Source organism: Dendrobates tinctorius, unplaced genomic scaffold (assembly GCF_039654945.1).
Source record: "Dendrobates tinctorius isolate UK_male_01 unplaced genomic scaffold, ASM3965494v1 ptg000326l, whole genome shotgun sequence".
In the NCBI taxonomy this organism is placed as follows: Eukaryota; Metazoa; Chordata; class Amphibia; order Anura; family Dendrobatidae; genus Dendrobates; species Dendrobates tinctorius.
Window position 1 is genome coordinate 10,021,831 of NW_027361993.1, and position 19,331 is coordinate 10,041,161.

At 46.6% G+C, this 19,331-nt stretch overlaps 1 protein-coding gene across 1 annotated transcript in view; it reads left to right on the forward strand.

Moving 5' to 3' along the window:
* The window catches only part of DNAJC11 (DnaJ heat shock protein family (Hsp40) member C11), a 202,317-nt gene that overhangs the window by 170,225 nt on the left and 12,761 nt on the right, over window positions 1–19,331 (forward strand). The window contains exons 9-12 of the mRNA XM_073561729.1: window positions 1,862–1,947; window positions 4,485–4,601; window positions 5,858–6,013; window positions 11,355–11,424. Coding sequence (XP_073417830.1) covers window positions 1,862–1,947; window positions 4,485–4,601; window positions 5,858–6,013; window positions 11,355–11,424 — 429 coding nt within the window. The remainder of the gene's footprint in view (window positions 1–1,861; window positions 1,948–4,484; window positions 4,602–5,857; window positions 6,014–11,354; window positions 11,425–19,331) is intronic.

Sequence of the window (19,331 nt, forward strand, 5' to 3'; positions counted from 1 at the left end):
TTCCTGAGCAGGCTGGTGTTGCCCTTGCCAACCTGATCTAACAGGCATTGATCTCTCCTCTCCCTCCCTGAGCAGCCATCCCTCTGGCATAGCACAGTGCAAGATTGGAGCATTTCATGCGGCATAGGACTTATTTTTGAAGTATTCAATTGATGTAAATAAATGTTTTCATTAAATCATAGGAAGTGTCTGCTTCTGTACAGCTTTGTAAGTACGTAAATAAATTTCCTGTGTTAGGATAGCAAGTGCGCCTCCAGAAAATAATTTATCACACAATGCAGCCTGAATTATACAGTAAGTGATGGTTTCCAGCCTATCGGGACCAGGAGGCTGCAGAATCCCATATATAATGTACACATAGTAGCCAGTAATAGATTGTGTATGAGCAGCGCACACCCTAATCATCAATGCTGAGACATGAGTGCTGTGGCTCCGGATATGAGCCACACACAGGAAATGCCAGAGACTTTTATTCCTCGCTGATTGTCATTTTTCTGAGCTGGTTCCACTCCACTTAAGTTGAAATGGAGAGACCGGGTATAATTAAAACCCAAATCGCTGTAACCATGATATGAATGTTTTATGCCATTCAATTACACTCTTTAATAAATGTACATTTTATGATCCCTTTTTGGGCTATTTTGGCTGATGCATTACTTTCTGCAAAACCCATAAATATGAAAGTGCGCTACATTAAAAATACTAATGCAGAAGGGGGTGATGTGAGCAAAGAGGATCCCAGCTACAGGCGACAGTGCAAGAACCATCGTCTGCTAAGTGCCGTTAACAGCACTATCCTATCTCTAACATCCGCCAGCCCATGACGGGAGGCCGGCGCGTTTTTGCATTAACCAAGGGTCACGGTAAGCAATGCAATTAAACAGCTCGCCTTCCCGTTTATAAACACATCCTTAAATATCGCACGCCTGGCATCTGACTAAAGTGATAGTTAATCTCATTCCCAGCTGGCTGGCTCATATGGCTAAAATTTCAATTAAAAAAAAAAAAAAACTTGCAAGGACTTTATAGTTGAAGAAAGGTTTTATTAGCTTTTTTTCCCCCCTTTGAAACCTTTTGATCCATATAATAAAAGATACCGGGCTGCAGATAAAGGAATTAGCAAGCGATGCTCTGAATAGGAGAACCTAAGACAAGAGATGGGTTTGTGGTCATCAGCAGAGGAAGGGTGGGTTAACATTGCACCGCAATTACACTACGATACATGCAGATGCATTCAAAACCCCCCTGTACACGTGAGTATGCCGCCGGTTTTCTAATGGGCAGTATTCACATTACATTATTGTAATAATGCGGATTTGCACAGCAGATTTCACTCCTTCGGTATATAGAAGCCATGTCCATGGTAAATCCTCATCAAACTGTGCATGTAACGTATAGACCTATAGATATTCTGCAGAATTGCCACAATGGAAACACTCTGCCTTGTGGGCACCCAATCTTGAAGGGTTTGTATCAAGTTACCTCCTGATCACTGGGGGGTCCAAGAATGGTTTCTGGAGAGCCTGGTCCACATGGAGCAAAGGTTGAGTATTCGCACCTCTGGTCCATTCATTCTCTGAGACTGACGGAAATGGACGAATGCTGTACTTGGCTGTCCAGAAGTCTCGTAGAGGATGGATAAAGTGAAGATGCACATGTTCGACCTCTGCTCCATTTTTCTGAATTGGTGAGAGTCCCAGTGGAATCATCTATAGGGGGTAACTTGGTACAGATCCTTCAAGTATTTTACAAAGTTGTCACTGTCTTAGCGACTAAGCGTTGTAAACCTTAATAAATCTCTTTATTAGCGTGAGTGTGTGCAGATGTCTTGTAACCATGTTGGCACTGTGTTGTATTTCAGCTGGGAATTCCACATTCCTTTATGATGGTCAGTTACCAACACAAATTTGAAGACGAAGAACAGACACGATTAAAGGGATCTATTAAGTAGGTAGCAAAATCTGATTATTCTATAGCCATTCAGTGTCTGAAGCAAACACACACATGCTGCGGATCTTGTCTTTCATGTCAAAGATGTCTATGAATATGTTATAAGAGCACACAAATATCTTTGACTGCCCATGGACCTCCCGTATAGCCAAAGAAAGTGCAGGTGCGTACGACCATTTTCTCTCAATCTGAGAAAAACGGTCCAATTATGCTGATCAGAGTCTGATTGGAGTGTGATCAGTTTTTCTCAGCAGTGTAGAGAAAAAAATAGGTTCTCCACTTTCTCTATTATGTCAGTCTGTAAAAATCAGATGTTATCAGAGTGTGGTCAAATGTTTCCACGGACCAACAGATTTGCATTGCCTATTTTGATCTGGCACCAATTGACTTGCTTTGTCGATTTTGATGCGGCACCAATAGACTTGCTTTGCCGATTTTGACGCGGCACCAATAGACTTGCTTTGCCGATTTTGTTCCTGCACCAATAGACTTGCTTTGCCAATTTTGACCCGGCGTCAAGTAGACTTGCATTGCCGATTTTGATCCTGCACCAATAGATATGCTTTGCCAATTTTGATCCAGCACCAATAGACTTGCATTGCCGAATTTGACCCAGCATCAGTAGACTTGCTTTGCCAATTTTGATCTGACACCAATAGACTTGCATTGCCGATTTGACCCGGCATCAAATAGACTTGCATTGCCGATTTTGATCTGGAACTAATAGTATTGCCAATACTGTACATGTCTCCAACTTTTTCAGTCGGATGAATTGGTCCAAGGAAAAAATCGGACATGTGCTCAGCCTGATAGAAGAACATTGGTGCTGGTGCTATCTGTGAAAATAATGGATAGCTCTCGTCCAGTATAAATGGTCGTTTGCACCTCTCCAAAGTCCAATCTCTTTTGCCAGGTAAAATGACCAGCAGATGCCAAACCCAGCGACCGAATGGAGAGATGCTTATCCCACATTTTGAATTTCTTGCGTTCCCCACCTCTCATCTTTTTTCCCCTATTCTATTAATATATTAGCAGTTTTGATGTTTTCCTTATAAACCCTATAAGGTCTCATCGGTCGCACTTTTTATTGTAGCTCTTTGATGGCTATTGAGATATATGAGGCTGCTGTTGTAGTTATTGTAGAAGCCTCACAACCATAACGTCCGGGGATTAGTCCTTGCTATCAATGTGCTCATTTCGTCACCCGGTGTCCAGGCCTGTAAAGATGAGAATAGCAGCGTCGTTCTCTTCCACGCTGTATCTGTTCTGACCCCACGTAGCGGTCGATGCACTGACAGTGAATTATGAGCCTATTGCAATCCAATTAGGATTAACCCTGTGGTGCTCTGCTAATAACATTGTGATTATTTTTTTCTCCACCAATTGATTCATGTGTTGTTTAATCCCTTCAATGTCAGTGGCGTGAGGAGCGAAGTCAAGAGCTTGCCACTCCAGGGGCTGAACTTATTGATCGCTCCGATGCCTAACAGGTTCCCAGGGCGTCGGGGCGTTTACTGCGAATCGCTTAGACCAAAAGGCAAAACTGATTAATTGATGGAGGAGGGTTTTTTTTTCCTTAATTTTATTCCATAGAAGCAGATATGGCTCTATTAGTAATGCTTACCAGCTCCCTCAAGAGCACCGCTCTGCAGCCCATGGTACTCCCACTGTTGAGAAACCGTGCTTCACATTTTCAGGACCTGCTAGGAGTTGTAGACCATGAGTTGCAGAACATTGCTCTATAGTGTACCCTCTCCCCATTCACACTAGATGAAAGTCAGACAAACCTGATGATTTTGGCAGAACCAGACGACCTTCTGATGTATATGGGAGCCCCCCGATTGTTCCCGAACAGATGATGGTTGGAAAAGGAGGATCAGACCTTTAGACATTCAGTGCACAAACCTTATGATTTCACGGGAGATAAGTCTCCTTTTCAGGTGTCTACCAGCATCCATCTCCCCAATTCTGAGCACGTGAACTCTGTTAAGAGCTGAGTACTCCAGGGTTTTGAGAGATTTGGAGTGAGAGCTGTCAGAACGAGTTTATCTTGTGTAAGACCAAAGGCCGCTTTTCTTTTAGCGATGCACCAGCGATCCCGACCACGATACGACCCTGTCAGGATCGCTAAATGATCGCTAGTGAGCTGCCACACAGGCAGATCTCACAGCGATGCAGCAGCGATACAGCGGACGATACTTACCTTTCAGACGCGGCGATCCTGACGTCCTCCCGCCCGCCTCCACACGTCGCTCGTCGGCGCCACAGGAAGCCCAGCAGGAAACTGACGACGAGAAACGGCCCAGGCCGTTCTCGCGCGATCAGCGATAACCAGCGGGGGAGCGGGTCGGAGGTAAGTATCACACGCAGCGATATCGCTAGCAATATCGCTATAACGTCACAAAATCGGTGATGCTTTAGCGATATTGCTAGCGATATCGCTATGTGTAAAACCCCCTTAAGTGTCAATACTGATCCATAAAACGGTATTACCCATGACCACAAAACCAGTGACCTCGTCTCCTGTGTTTCAGGGCAGGTTTCTTCGGCACAGTGGTGGAGTACGGTGCGGAGAGAAAGATCTCTAGGCACAGTGTACTAGGAGCCACAGTGAGTGTTGGCGTGCCACAGGGAGTGTCACTGAAAGTCAAGTAAGTAATCTTCTACTGTCAAGTGTCTCACAGAGGGGGTCTACGTCTATAGAAGGCACAACAGGAAGGACATTATTCCCTTTGAAATTGCTGCTGTTTAAATTTTTCAAGGTTTGCAGCAGCCGAGGTGTGTATTATAGTGTTCTGTTGCAGCTCTGGTAGGTATTATGATGTTCTGCAGCAGCTGAGCTTTGTATTATAGTGTTCTACAGCAGCTTAGATGTGTATTATGAGGTTCTGCAGCAGCTGAAGTGTGTATTGTGAGGTTCTGCAGCAGCTGATGTGTATATTGTGAGGTTCTGTAGCAGCTGAGGTATGTATTATAGTGTTCTGCAGCAGCTTAGATGTGTATTATGAGGTTCTGCAGCAGCTGACAAATGAACTAGGATTTCTTGGTGCAGCTGAGGGCATAGGATGCAGCTGGGGCATAGGACTTTATAATATAGATGCCACTGTTGAACATGTTTTTGAGAGCAGGAGTACAACATACAGGTCAATCAGTGACACAAGAAGGGACTTCATGCAACAGTGATCTGTGCCAGATGGCTTCTGCAGGGAGAGATAAGCGATTCTCTACAGTGCCCATCTTCTCTTCTATGATTGTCAGGTTCCGACATGCAACGATTATCATATGATTGTGTGATTACACAAATATTTGCAGAAAATTTGCATTGACACGTAGTTTACAGATTTAATGTACTTTTTCTCTGTAAATATCTTATTCTGATGTCAGTTTTTGTTATACAGGAGGAATAAAAGTGTCGTTGTATGCAATTTTTCTGCCTTCCGCTGCCACGCTTTTATGCTTTTCTGTTGGTGCAGTAGTATGTATGCATCATTTACTGTGTGTTTCATTCTCGGCCACAAGGGGGCACACTGCTATATTGTAACCAGCGCTGCAGAAATAACTGGTCTGCAAAGAATATGGTAGGACCCCAAGTGTCTGGGAACGTTTCCAACTACTTTCCTTTTAAGAAATATCTGCATTTGTGTAAAGAATTGAGAATTTCTTCTATTGATGATTTTATAGACCAGCCAGCAGCTTCAGATAGATGGTCCCGGCATTCAGGCTGACCAGCAGCTACTTATTAGCTGCGCACCTATTACCGGGATGGGGATAATAGATGTATCAAGTTTTGCTCTCGAGGTCAGATGAGATTCAGCATTCTTTGCAAAGTATAAATTACGGCTTGTTTGGTGGCTCCGAGCCCCGCAGACGGTTTCTATTAATCTGTTCATGCTCTTCTTTATTCCAGGTTGAATAGAGCCAGTCAGACATATTTCTTCCCCATTCACCTGACAGATCAGCTTCTACCGAGTGCGGTGTTTTATGCCACTGTGGGGCCCCTTATTATCTATGTAGCGATGCATCGGCTTATCATCAAACCTTACCTCAAGGCAGAGAAAGAGAAGTAAGTACCTCGCCATAGCTCATCCTATAACTCACCCGGACAGCGCCTCGATGGGCAAGAAAAAACAGATTTGCATTAATACAGAGGGGTTTTTTTCCTATCGCTAAACTGGCCTAATAAGTTTTCGGAGTTTTCGCTTAGAACTCCTCTCCCCGATCTTAAACGTACAAACATGTCCCTGACTCACCCTCTTTTAAGAGTTCTCTCCTACCATATGTAGTAATACCTGGGTGGCTGCGATAATAGAGGTATTTCCACCTTAAACATTTATGGCATATAGTATCTGCACCTGTTCCACCACATTAACAAAATGAATGAAGAGTTTATCCAAACAGCCCCAGCAGTCACGCCAGTCGCCGTCTCAAGAATTGACCGCAGGGTCCATGCAACCTCCTTTATTTATATAACCAAAAAAGAAAACAAAGGCCTATTGATGGCACTTCCCATACATAAATACCTACAAAAAAAATGGAAGTATATGCCCTATATTTATCAATCCTAATCCATCTTTATTAAATACATAGCATTAAAAATTGGACAATGGTGATACAAAAATGCAAAAGACTACTGATCACAAGTCAAGATATATAATCCCAAATTACAATATAATGACACTGCTGTGAGAAAAAAATTCCTAAGGAAATATTCTTATATAGGTAAAAAATATACCCCTTTATTTTTGTGACTAAGAATAGTCTACAAAGAATAATTTTTCCAAAAAATACAGAAAAACGTCTGCACAGTTAAAAGTAATCTATTCCAACATCATGTACAAAGTTTTTCCCAGCAGCAATACAAAACCATAATTAGAAAAATCCTACTTTTATAAAGTGCCAATGTGCACAGCAGCATAGAAAAACTCTTCATATAATTGTTGCAAATGCCATACATAAGTAGTTTATCATTCTATTACAAAAGCATAATATCCAAACAGTGCAGCAAAGTTCAAATGGGTAGACTATCAATATATACTGTATATTAATAGACATGCCTGCAAAAGTGCATATAGTGCACAGCAGCTTCAGTGAATAAATGGAGATTTCAACTCATTGAACCAAACATTGTGCAGAAAGTCACTAGTAGTATATAATACCTGACCTGCGGGTAGTTCTGATGCCCTCCTTTATTTATAATTGCAGTACCTGGTGGTGATTGTTTTGAATTCTTTTTTATTAGAGCACTTATCCTGCACTGATCGTGTATTATACTCCACGCTGCACTCATTATACTGCTGGTGGACTCACTGTGTACATTACAGTACTGATCCTGTACTGATCCTGAGTTACATCCTGTATTATACTCCGGAGCTGCACTCACTATTCTGCTGGTGCAGTCCCTGTGTACATACATTACATTACTGATCCTGTACTGATCCTGAGTTACATCCGGTATTATACCCCAGAGCTACACTCACTATTCTACTGGTGCAGTCACTGTGTACATACATTACATTACTGAACCTGTACTGATCCTGAGTTACATCTTGTACTATACTCCAGAGCTGCACTCACTATTCTGCTGGTGCAGTCACTGGGCTCATACCCTACATTACTTATACTGTATTATACTCCAGAGCTGCAATCACTAGTCTGCTGGTGAAGTCACTGTGTACATACATTACATTACTGATCATGTACTGATTCTGAGATACATCCTGTATTATACCCCAGAGCTGCACTCACTATTCTGCTGGTGGAGTCACTGTGTACATACATTACTTATCCTGCACTGATCGTGTTACGTCCTGTATTATATTTCAGAGCTGCACTCACTATTCTGATGGTGGAGTCACTGTGTGCATACATTACTTATCCTGCACTGATCGTGTTACGTCCTGTATTATACTCCAGAGCTGCGCTCACTATTCTACTGGTGCAGTCACTGTGTACATACATTACATTATTGATCCTGTACTGATCCTGACTTACAACCGGTATTATACCCCAGAGCTACACTCACTATTCTGCTGGTGCAGTCACTGTGTACATATATTACATTACTGATCCTGTACTGATCCTGAGTTACATCCTGTATTATACTCCAGAACTGCACTCACTATTCTGCTGGTGCAGTCACTGTGTACATACATTACATTACTGATCCTGTACTGATCTTGAGTTACATCCTGTATTATATTCCGGAGCTTCACTCACTATTCTGCTGGTGCAGTCACTGTGCACATACATTACATTACTGATCCTGTACTGATTCTGAGTTACATCCTGTATTATACTCCAGAGAGAGCTGCACTCACTATTCTGCTGGTGCAGTCACTGTGTACATACATTACATTACTTATCCTGTACTGATCCTGAGTTACATCCTGTATTATACTCCAGAGCTGCACTCACTATTCTGCTGGTGGAGTCACTGTGTACATACATTCATTACATTACTGATCCTGTACTGATCCTGAGTTACATGCTGTATTATACTCCAGAGCTGCACTCACTATTCTGCTGGTGCAGTCACTGGGCTCATACATTACATTTCTTATACTCTATTATACTCCAGAGCTGCACTCACTAGTCTGCTGGTGAAGTCACTGTGTACATGCATTACATTACTGATCCTGAGATACATCCTGTATTATACCCCAGAGCTGCACTCACTATTCTGCTGGTGCAGTCATTGTGTACATACATTACATTACTGATCCTGTGTTACGTCCTGTATTATACTCCAGAGCTGCACTCACTATTCTGCTGGTGGAGTCTGCTCTTACTGTGCATCATTTTCTCCACACCTGCCTAACACTTTCACACAGTTCTGTAGGTGACATACAAACAAAATAAAATGCTGCTTTTAGGAGGAATCCAAAAAGGTTTTTTTTTTCTTTCAAATATGTTGCTAACTCACCAGCAGTATTTTAGCTGTGTAATTCGTTTCATCCTAACTAACTTGCATACAGTGGGTACGGAAAGTATTCAGACCCGTTTAAATTTTTCCCTTTTTGTTTCATTGCAGCCATTTGGTAAATTCAAAATAGTTCATTTTTTTCTCATTAATGTACACTCTGCACCCCATCTTGAATGAAAAAAACAAATGTAGAAATGTTTGCAAATTTATTAAAAAAAAGAAAAACTGAAATATCACATGGTCATAAGTATTCAGACCCTTTGCTCAGTATTGAGTAGAAGCACCCTTTTGAGCTACTACAGCTATGAGTCTTCTTGGGAATGATGCAACAAGTTTTTCACACCTGGATTTGGGGATCCTCTGCCATTCTTCCTTGCAGATCCTCTCCAGTAAGAGAGGTGTTGAAAAAAATTTGGCTCTTGCAGCACTCTGTAGCTGGGCACCACGTGACTGCGCGCGTCACGTGACCCGAATCGTCATCGAAGGTCCTATCAGGCACACACAATGCTGACTACGTGTGCCTGCATCTAGCAACGCGGCCAGTGCGGTCGCTGCCGTCTGACACCGCTTAGCCTGGTGGGCCTCCGGCATATTTTATGCACTAAACTTTCTCAATTTTACATACTTCTAATGCAGTAATGCAATTCATTTTTCAAATCTGGCCAGGTCTAGGAAGACTTCTGGTGGTCCCAAACTTATTCCATTTAAGGATTATGGAGGCCACTGTGCTCTTAGGAACCTTGAGTACTGCAGACATTCTTTTGTAACCTTGGCCAGATCTGTGCCTTGCCACAATTCTGTCTCTGAGCTCCTTGGTCAGTTCCTTTGACCTCATGATTCTCATTTGGTCTGACATGCACTGTGAGTTGTGAGGTCTTGGCTATGAGCAGACGCTGCTGATTCACCAGCGGATTTTTCCGTGCAGATCCGCAGGTAAAACCGCAGGTAAGTTTTACCTGCGGATTGGCCAGCGGTTTCCCCCTGCGGTTTGACACCTGGACAATGGAATAAGTGTCAAACCGCAGCGGAATCCGCAGCGTGTGCACATACCCTTATATAGACAGGTGTGTGCCTTTACAAATCAAGTCCTATCAGTTTAATTAAACACAACTGGACTCCAATGAAGGAGTAGAACCATCTCAAGGAGGATCACAAGGAAATGGACAGCATGTGACTTAAATATGAGTGTCTGAGCAAAGGGTCTGACTACTTATGACCATGTGATATTTCATAATACAAATAATACTTGCGCTATGAATCAATAAAAACAAATAAATACCTGTATTATTGATGCAGTGGATTCATGGTTTGGTTGATCAATCTAAAAAAAGAAAGGACAGTCATTTTAAGTAAGATAATGAGGAACTAAATCACTCGGTACAATGAAAAATAATAATAGGGTTGCGGTCCAATAATTTTAAAACCAGCTACTACTAGTATTGCAGTGCTGCTGTGAATAAAATCAAATAAATGAACCGTATGCAATATAATGGCTCAAGATTAAATGGCTCTAGATGTGTCCCAAATATATCGAACACAAATAAATCAAGTACCTCTATAGAGGGGTGCGATTAGAATGACTGAATAATTCACCACTAAGGATGGTCTTCTACACAGTGGTACTCAAGAGTCAGTCAATGGATACTGGTGGCATATACTTAGCTTGAGGAGAATCCAGGCTGTTAGAAATGTGCAGATAAGTCCCAGAGCTCTGTCCCGGCCGGTAACAGGCTCTATATACAGCCAAATGTCCAGTACTCCTCCAAGACAAAAACAGTCCCCACGTGGTCTGCGTTGGTGCGGGAGGGTAGATGAATATGCCGGACGCCCACCAGGCTAAGCGGTGTCAGACGGCAGCGACCGCACTGGCCGCGTTGCTAGATGCAGGCACACGTAGTCAGCATTGTGTGTGCCTGATAGGACCTTCGATGACGATTCGGGTCACGTGACGCGCGCAGTCACGTGGTGCCCAGCTACAGAGTGCTGCAAGAGCCAAATTTTTTTCAACACCTCCTACTTATAAAAACTGACAGGGAGACTCCTTTCACATGTAGGAGACAGGGTAGAGAGGCTAAAGATGCATTAGAGGCTTTGTGGGAAATATAGGCTGCATTACTGGAAACTTATCAGTAGGACAGAAGAATCCATTTCATCAGGTGACCCATAAATGACACAATAAAAGCTGGAATAAAAATTTGCAGCACTGTATAGGGAGAAAAGTCTGGTGTGCTGCATTACCTCAAATTAATGCTTAAAATGGATCCTTACTATAAATAAAAACCAAGTAAGTATAATATCATCAACACAAGGTGGTAGCCGTCAAGTGTTTTCCAATACAGCCAGTCTGAATCTGACGTTTTTGTCAGTGGATGTTTTAGGATCTAAAGCTTGCAGTAGGCGGCCTCTCATCCAGGCCCCTTCTCATGATCTGAGTCAACTACCAACTTCTCTACATTTAAGTTTTGCTTTTTTATCTTGATAGAGAATTGGAGAAACAAAGAGAAAATTCAGCGTCTGACATCCTAAAGAAGAAGCAAGAGGCAGAAGCTGCAGTAAGTATTGTCCTCCATTCCCCTTCCTATTATATAATACAAGTATAGGAGACACACTGTATAATTATCCAAATCTATGTAACATGCGTTACTACATATATGATCATCAGAGGAGATATGTTTCCCCTTATACTGAGTGCTATGGACCATAACCTTATTTAAGCTTCAAATACTTTCTAAATGGTAGACAATAAACGGTATTTTGGGGGAAGTTCTGTTCTATATATAGTGAACCAAAAGTAGGTGGACAGTATGTACATACAGTATATAAGTATAGGGTTTGTGTTGGTTACTGTCCACCTACTTTTGGTTTGCCCTATATATATGTACATACACTGCTCAAAAAAATAAAGGGAACACTAAAATACCGCAATATAAATATTATACTGAATGAAATATTCCAGCTGCAAATCTTTATCATTACATAGTGGAATTCGTTGAGCACAAACATAAAAAGGATTAATGTAAATCAAAATTAATATCCCATGGAGGTCTGGATTTGGAATGATACTCAGAATCAAAATGGAAAATCAAATTACAGGCTGATGCAACTTCAGTGGAAATGCGTCAAGATAAGAAAATGATGCTCAGTAGTGTGTGTGGCCTCCATGTGCCTGCATGAACTCCCTACAGCGCTTAGGCATGGTCCTGATGAGGCGGCGGCTGTTCTCCTGAGGGTTCTTCTCCCAGACCTGGATTAAAGCATCAGTCAACTCCTGGACAGTCTGCGGTGCAACATGGCCTTGGTGAACAATACTTGATGTCTCAGATGTGTTCGATTGGATTTATATTTTTGAACGGGCAGGCCAGTCTGCTGACACACTTTATCCAGCCAAGACCTAGCATTGTCATGCATCAGAAGGAACACGGGGCATACTGCACCTGCATATGGTCTCACAATGGGTCTGAGGATCTCATCCCAGTACCTAATGGCAGCCAGGGTACTTCTGGCTAGCACATTGAGGGCTGTGCAAAGAAATTCCTCCCCACAACATTACTGACCCACTGCCAAACTGGTAATGTTGGAGGATGTGCCAGGCAGCAGAACATACTCCACAGCTTCTCCAAACTTTGTCCCGTCTGTCACATGGGCTAAGTGTGAACCTGCTTTCATCTGTAAAGAGCGCAGGGCGCTAATGTTGAATATGCCAATCTTGGTGTTCTCTGGCAAATGCCAATCACACTACACTTATGGACATCGGGCTTTCATACCACCCTCATGTACCGTATATACTCGAATATAAGCCGAGATTTTCAGCCCATTTTTTTGGGCTGAAAGTCCCCCTCTCGGCTTATATTCAAGTCATATACACCAGGGGGTCGGAGGGGGGGATGTCAGGTCATACTTACCCGTCCTGGCACGGTCTCTGCAGCTCCCAGCTTTTCCACGATCTCCTATCTCCTATCCTTCCTTCAGCGGTCACATGGTACCGCTCATTAAAACTCATGAATATGCGCATATTCATGAGTTTAATGAGTGGTACCATGTGACCGCTGAATGCAGGAAGGGAGAAGCTGGGGGCTGCAGAGACCGTGCCAGGACCGGTAAGTATAGTGATACTCACCTGTCCGGGGTCCATTGCTGCTTGCTGTTGTCTGGCACGTCATCTGTCAGTGACGTTCAGACAGCAGAGGGTTCGGTGACGTACTTAGTGCATGCCGCGCCACCTGCAGTCTGAACGTCACTGACAGATGACATGCCAGACAGCAGCAAGCAGCAATGGACCGGGGGACAGGTGAATATCTCAGGTGCCAGCAGTGACACCGGCACCGGGCCCCAGCGACGGAGAGGTGAGTGTTACATTTCTCCTTCGCCTCATTGGGGGACACAGAGACTGTGGGTGTATGCTTCTGCCGCTAGGAGGCTGAAACTAAGTGAAAAAAAGAGGTTCGCTCCTCCTCCGCAGTATACACCCTCGCCCCTATTGCGGGCGGAAATCAGGTTTTTTGCTTAGGGTCCATGGACGCACACGTCTGGTTTTTCTCTCCAGACTTTTTTCGTCTTTTTCCCATGAAGATGTGACAGGGGCAATGGATCCTATTGAAAGGGTCCGATTTCCCCAAGCCAACAATGGGCGAGCACGTGCGAGTGTCCCTCCACATATCCTCTCCCACGTCGTGGGACACAATGCCAGACTTATGCAAAACAGAAGCCGCGGAGAGACCATCACATGTTTCTCAACGCAAGCAATGACTAGCCAGGTCTTTCACCGGGAAGGAACAACCACAGGAAGGGCAGTCTCCAATGAAGGAAACCACCTATGCCAAAACATGGTATCCATCCACAGACAGCTGTTTCGGGGTATTTGCCCCTCATCAGTGTGGAGTAGGAAACTGGCTAGTAGGAGCAATGCCTAGTAGAAGACTGTGAAAAATGAGGATGATTGACCTCATGGAGATCAACATCCAACACTGCGGAGACACCATCACATGTTTCTCAACGCAGTGATTCTAGAGCACTGCCCCATCCCTTATGGGAAATATGCAAAACATGCAAAACAGAAGCCGCGGAGACACCATCACATGTTTCTCAACGCAAGCAATGACTAGCCAGGTCTTTCACCGGGAAGGAACAACCACGGGAAGGGCAGTCTCCAATGAAGGAAACTACCTATGCCAAAACATGGTATCCATCCACAGACTGCTGTTTCGGGGTATTTACCCCTCATAAGTGTGGAGTAGGATGTTGATCTCCATGAGGTCAATCATCCTCATTTTTCACAATGCCAGACTTAGACCTGACCACCCCTAGGTATTGAAACCATGGGCTGTACAGAGGCACAAGACTAGTCCGTGCGGCCCCCACTGCTCCACCAATGCTCAGACTGCGGTGCGGCAAGGTGGCGGATGGTCCCTCTCCTCACACCCTGAAGGGGTTAGATGGAGCTAGGGTCCCTGCACCGTCCTATTTTATCAAGGCCCCCTCACATACCTGCGCTCAGGCTGAAGAGGATTATCGGTGAGGAGAGGGTCTGGGATGGCTCCTGCAAAGACTTCGGGCTGGAGCCCACAGCGCGACCACTAGCCATGCAAGAGAGGGTGCAATCCGTCTTTCAGCGGCCTGGGTCAGGAACGCCACGCCGGTCAGTAGCGCCTTTTTTTGTGGTACCGCGCACCCCCCCCCCTCAGGTGAGAAAATGAGGCTACGGCTTTGGCCGGAGCTAGGCTGCGGCCGGAAGTTCCACCCCCGGGGCCGCGCATCACTTCCGCCGGCCCGCCCCACACTGGGCGGCGGTAAAAACCGAGGCCTCGGCTTCGGAGCGCGGCTAGGCCGCAAAGCGGAAGTACCACCCCTAGAGCGGTTTTTACAGGCTAAAGGAAGCATCCAGGTCGGGGGGCGCAGGACTGGGGTAAGTGCTGCCCGAGAGGCCGCGCTACTGGGGAAAACGAGGTGCTACCTCCCCATATCCCCAGCAGCGGACAGATACAGCATGTCCGAAAAGGCAAAGACGCACGCGTTCTTTTACGCTGCATGCATCTCTTGTCGGGCTGCGTTTCCGCGGGTGCAGAGCAAGCGTTTATGCAAGGCCTGCGAATCCGAACGCGCCCAGGAGCCCTCTCCTGCGACCGCGACCAATGTGTCAAATCCCCCGGAGTGGGCCCGATCACTGTCACAGTCCATGGCGTCGCTTACGTGAGAAATAGAGTCCCTTCAAGCCCCAGATAGGGGCAGGGACAGTGGCTCGCCGCCTTTAGAGGGAACCTCCACCTCACTAGAGCCTCCGGCCTGCAGGGGCCGCTCTCACTCCAGGCAGACCCGGAGGAAACGAATCCACACGGTGTCGCCCAGTCCATCCGGTGCCTTGGCATCCGTAAGCTCTGCTTCTCGCTCCCCGTCACCAGTGGTTGATAGCGAGCAGACCTCAGATTGCGATTCAGACGAGCCCCTTGACCTGGACACTCCAGGGTCACGTGAAACAGTGGACAGCCTCATAGAAGCCGTCAATCAGACCCTGGGGATTGAGGATGATCCCACAGCGGCTACGGGGCATAAGGTGGCATTTAAACAAGTGAAGCGGCCGCACAGAATTTTTTCCTCTCACCCTGAGTTTGAGGACATAGTGCAGCTGCACAGAGAACGTCCAGACCGGCGTTTCTCGGGTCAAAAGGCACTCGAAACGAGGTGTCCGTTTGCTCCGGACCTCCGTAAAAAATGGATGGAATCCCCGATAGTGGATCCTCCGGTTTCACGCCTGGCCACTAAGACCCTCTTATCTGTCCCTACTGTTTCCTCAATTAAGGATCCCACGGACCGCCTTATTGAGAGCCTAGCTCGTTCAGTATACTGTATGAGGCGTCAGGGTCTGCACTCGCTCCCTCGTTCGCAGCAACTTGGGTAGCTAAGGCTATGATATCATGGTCAAAAACATTAAACAAGGTCGCGCAGGAGCAGGATCTACCTGCAGAGATTTCGGAGGTCGCAGGTCAGATGGCGATGGCCGGAGACTTTGTTATTAATGCAGCTTTGGATGCATCTTTGGATTCTACTTCCAAGAAGTCCTTGACTTCCCTGCCTTATCAGTATGGCCGCCTATTTGGGGAAAAGTTGAATCAACTTATCTCAGATTCCACTGGAGGAAAGAGCGGGTTTCTCCCTCAACAAAAGGTTAAACCGCTTTTTCGTCACCCGGTTCAGGCACGTTTTTGGGCTTTTCGCAACCCCGGGTAGACTACGGGACCCAATTCCGCCGCCTCAGGCCGCCTCAACCAGGATAGGGAGCGGCAGGTCTCATGTAGAACTAACCCATTGGGGAGAATGCGTGCTCAACAGGCCAGATCGGCCAAATGACTCGAGGTCTTTACCAGACGACACCAGCAAGGTGGGCGGCCGCCTACTCTGTTTACACCACGTCTGGGCCAACGTCGCTCACGACGCATGGGTAAAAGAATTGGTGTCCTCAGGTTACAAAATGGAATTTATCAGAGACCCCCCCCAAGACTGTTTCTTCTTTCCCGACTTCCCAGGGTAGATGCCCAGGCAAGGGCTCTATTGGGAGCCATCAAATTGCTCCAGCACAGCGGAGTCATTATTCCAGTGCCGGAACACGAAAGGGCTCAGGGTTTCTTTTCCAACCTTTTTGCAGTTCCCAAAAAGGACGGGTCTGTCAGGCGTGTGTTGGAACTGAAGCTTCTAAACAGATTCATCAGGATCAGACATTTCCGGATGGAGTCTCTCCGTTCAGTCATATCGGCCATGGAGCAGGGAGAATACTTGGCCTCAATAGACATCCAAGATGCATATCTGCATATTCCCATTTTTCCTCATCAGAGGTTCCTACGCTTCGCCATCAACGGTCGACATTTTCAGTTCGTAGCGCTACCCTTCGGGCTAGCCACGGCTCCCAGAGTGTTCACAAAGGTTATGGCAGTTGTCATGGCCATACTGCATTCTCGAGGCATAGTCGTCGTCCCTTATCTGGCGACCTCTTGGTCAAGGGCCCGTCAATACGGGCATGCGAGGAAAATGTCAGCATCACGCTGGATACTCTTGCCCGCTTAGGGTGGTTGGCCAATGTGAAGAAGTCATCCCTTGTGCCAGCTCAGAAGATCTCTTTCTTAGGAATTATCTTCGACAGTTGCCGAGGATTGGTGATTCTCCCACAGGAAAAGGTACTAGCTCTCCGGCAGTGAGTCCAGACACTTCGCCAACCAGTCCCTCATACCATCGATCTGGGATGAGGCGTCTAGGAAAAATGGTGGCAGCAATGGAAGCGATACCTTTCGCCCAGTTCCATCTTCGCCCCCTGCAGCACGCCCTCTTGTCAGCCTGGGACAAGAACCCTTTCACGCTCGATCGGCGGTGTCGCCTGTCCTCTGAAGTCATGCAGTCGCTCGGATGGTGGATAACCAGTTCCTCTCTGACCCAGGGGAAACCCTTTCCTCCAGATCATTGGCTGGCGGTGACAACCGACGCCAGTCTCCTCGGCTGGGGAGCGGTGTTTCACCACCACACAACCCAGGGACGGTGGTCGCCACAGGAGGCACACCTCCCAAACAATTTATTGGAGATACGAGCAATCCGGTTGGCACTGCAGAAGTTCCATCACTTTCTAGCAAGCCGCCCTGTCCGAAATCAGACAATGCCACGGCGGTGGCTTACATAAATCACCAAGGGGGCACTCGCAGCAGAGCAACCATGCGTGAGGTGAGACGTGTTCTTCAGTGGGCCGAAGCAAACCACTCGGTGATTTCGGCAGTTCACATCCCGGGCGTGGAAAACTGGGCGGCAGACTTTCTCAGCCAGGAGGGTCTTGCGTCCGGAGAGTGGTCTCTACATCCCAAGGTCTTTCAGCAGATTTGTCAACGGTGGGGAACTCTGGATGTGGACTTGATGGCTTCCAGAGTGAACGCCAAGGTGCCCACATATGTCACTCGGGCCAGGGACCCGAAGGCAATCGCTGTGGATGCGTTGGTTCTGCCATGGAACCAGTTTTGCCTCCAATATCTATTTCCCCCGCTACCACTACTTCCGAGAGTCGTCAACAAGATCAAGACGGAAGGGGTCCAGGCAATTCCACTTGCCACAGATTGGCCCCGTCGAGCGTGGTACGCAGATCTAATGCTGCTGCTCGCCGACATCCCTTGGCGCCTACCAGAGCGCCCGGATATTCTCTCTCAAGGGCCGATTTGCCACCCGAACTCAGGGGCCATGTGTTTGACGGCATGGCCGATGAATCTTGGATTCTAACCCAGGCAGGGTTCGGGAGCAAGGTGGTCGATACAATGATTGGCGCCCGGAAGCCTGCTTCAGCACGAATTTACCACCACACCTGGAAGGTGTTCTTCGCTTGGTGTCGAGGCCGTGGTGTTTCTCCGCTGAGATTCTCGATCCCCAACATCTTGGCTTTCCTCCAGTCGGGGCTAGACTCAGGTTTGGCCCCAAGTTTCCTTAGGAGACATATATCGGCCTTATCCATCCTGTTCCAGCGCAGAATTGCTACCAATCTGCAGGTGAAGACTTTCATCCAGGGAGTCTCCCACTCGGTACCTCCCTATAAGGCGCCTATGGACGCCTGGGACCTTAACCTGGTCCTAAGTGTTCTGCAGGAAGCTCCTTTTGAACCGCTTCAGGACGTCTCTTTGAGGTACCTTTCCTGGAAAGTGGTGTTCCTAGTGGCCATCACTTCTATCAGGCGGGTTTCAGAGCTGGCGGCCCTATCCTGCCGAGCTCCATTCATCGCTTTCCATAAGGATAAGGTGGTGCTCAGAGCAGCCCCTCCGTTTCTGCCGAAGGTAGTGTCCTCTTTTCACATTAATGAAGATGTTGTCTTGCCTTCTTTTTGTCCAGCACCGGTGCACCGTATGGAAAAGGCTCTTCACACGTTAGACCTGGTAAGAGCCCTCTGGAAGTACGTGTCGAGGACGGCACCCTTTCGTCAGACGGACATGCTGTTCGTGCTCCCCGAAGGGCGCAGGAAGGGACTCGCTGCCTCAAAATCGACCATAGCCCGATGGATTCGTTTGACTATTCAGGAGTCCTACCGCATTAGAGGCACGCCGATTCCAGCAAGGATCAGTGCGCACTCTACTCGGGCAGTGGGCGCCTCTTGGGCGCTTCGGCATCAGGCTTCAACGGAACAGGTTTGCAAGACAGCAACCTGGTCCAACCTGCACACGTTTGCCAAACATTATAATATCCATACTCAGGCCTCAGCGGATGCGAGCCTGAGTAGAAGGATTCTCCAAGCAGCAGTGGCGTACCTTTAAACAAGAGGTGCATGTAGCTTGGATCAGTGAGTTAACTCCCAACCAGGGACTGCTTTAGGACGTCCCACAGTCTCTGTGTCCCCCAATGAGGCGAAGGAGAAACAGGGATTTTTGTGATAAACTCACCGTAAAATCCTTTTCTCCGAGACGCTCATTGGGGGACACAGCACCCACCCTGATAGCCAGTTGGCTCTTGTTTT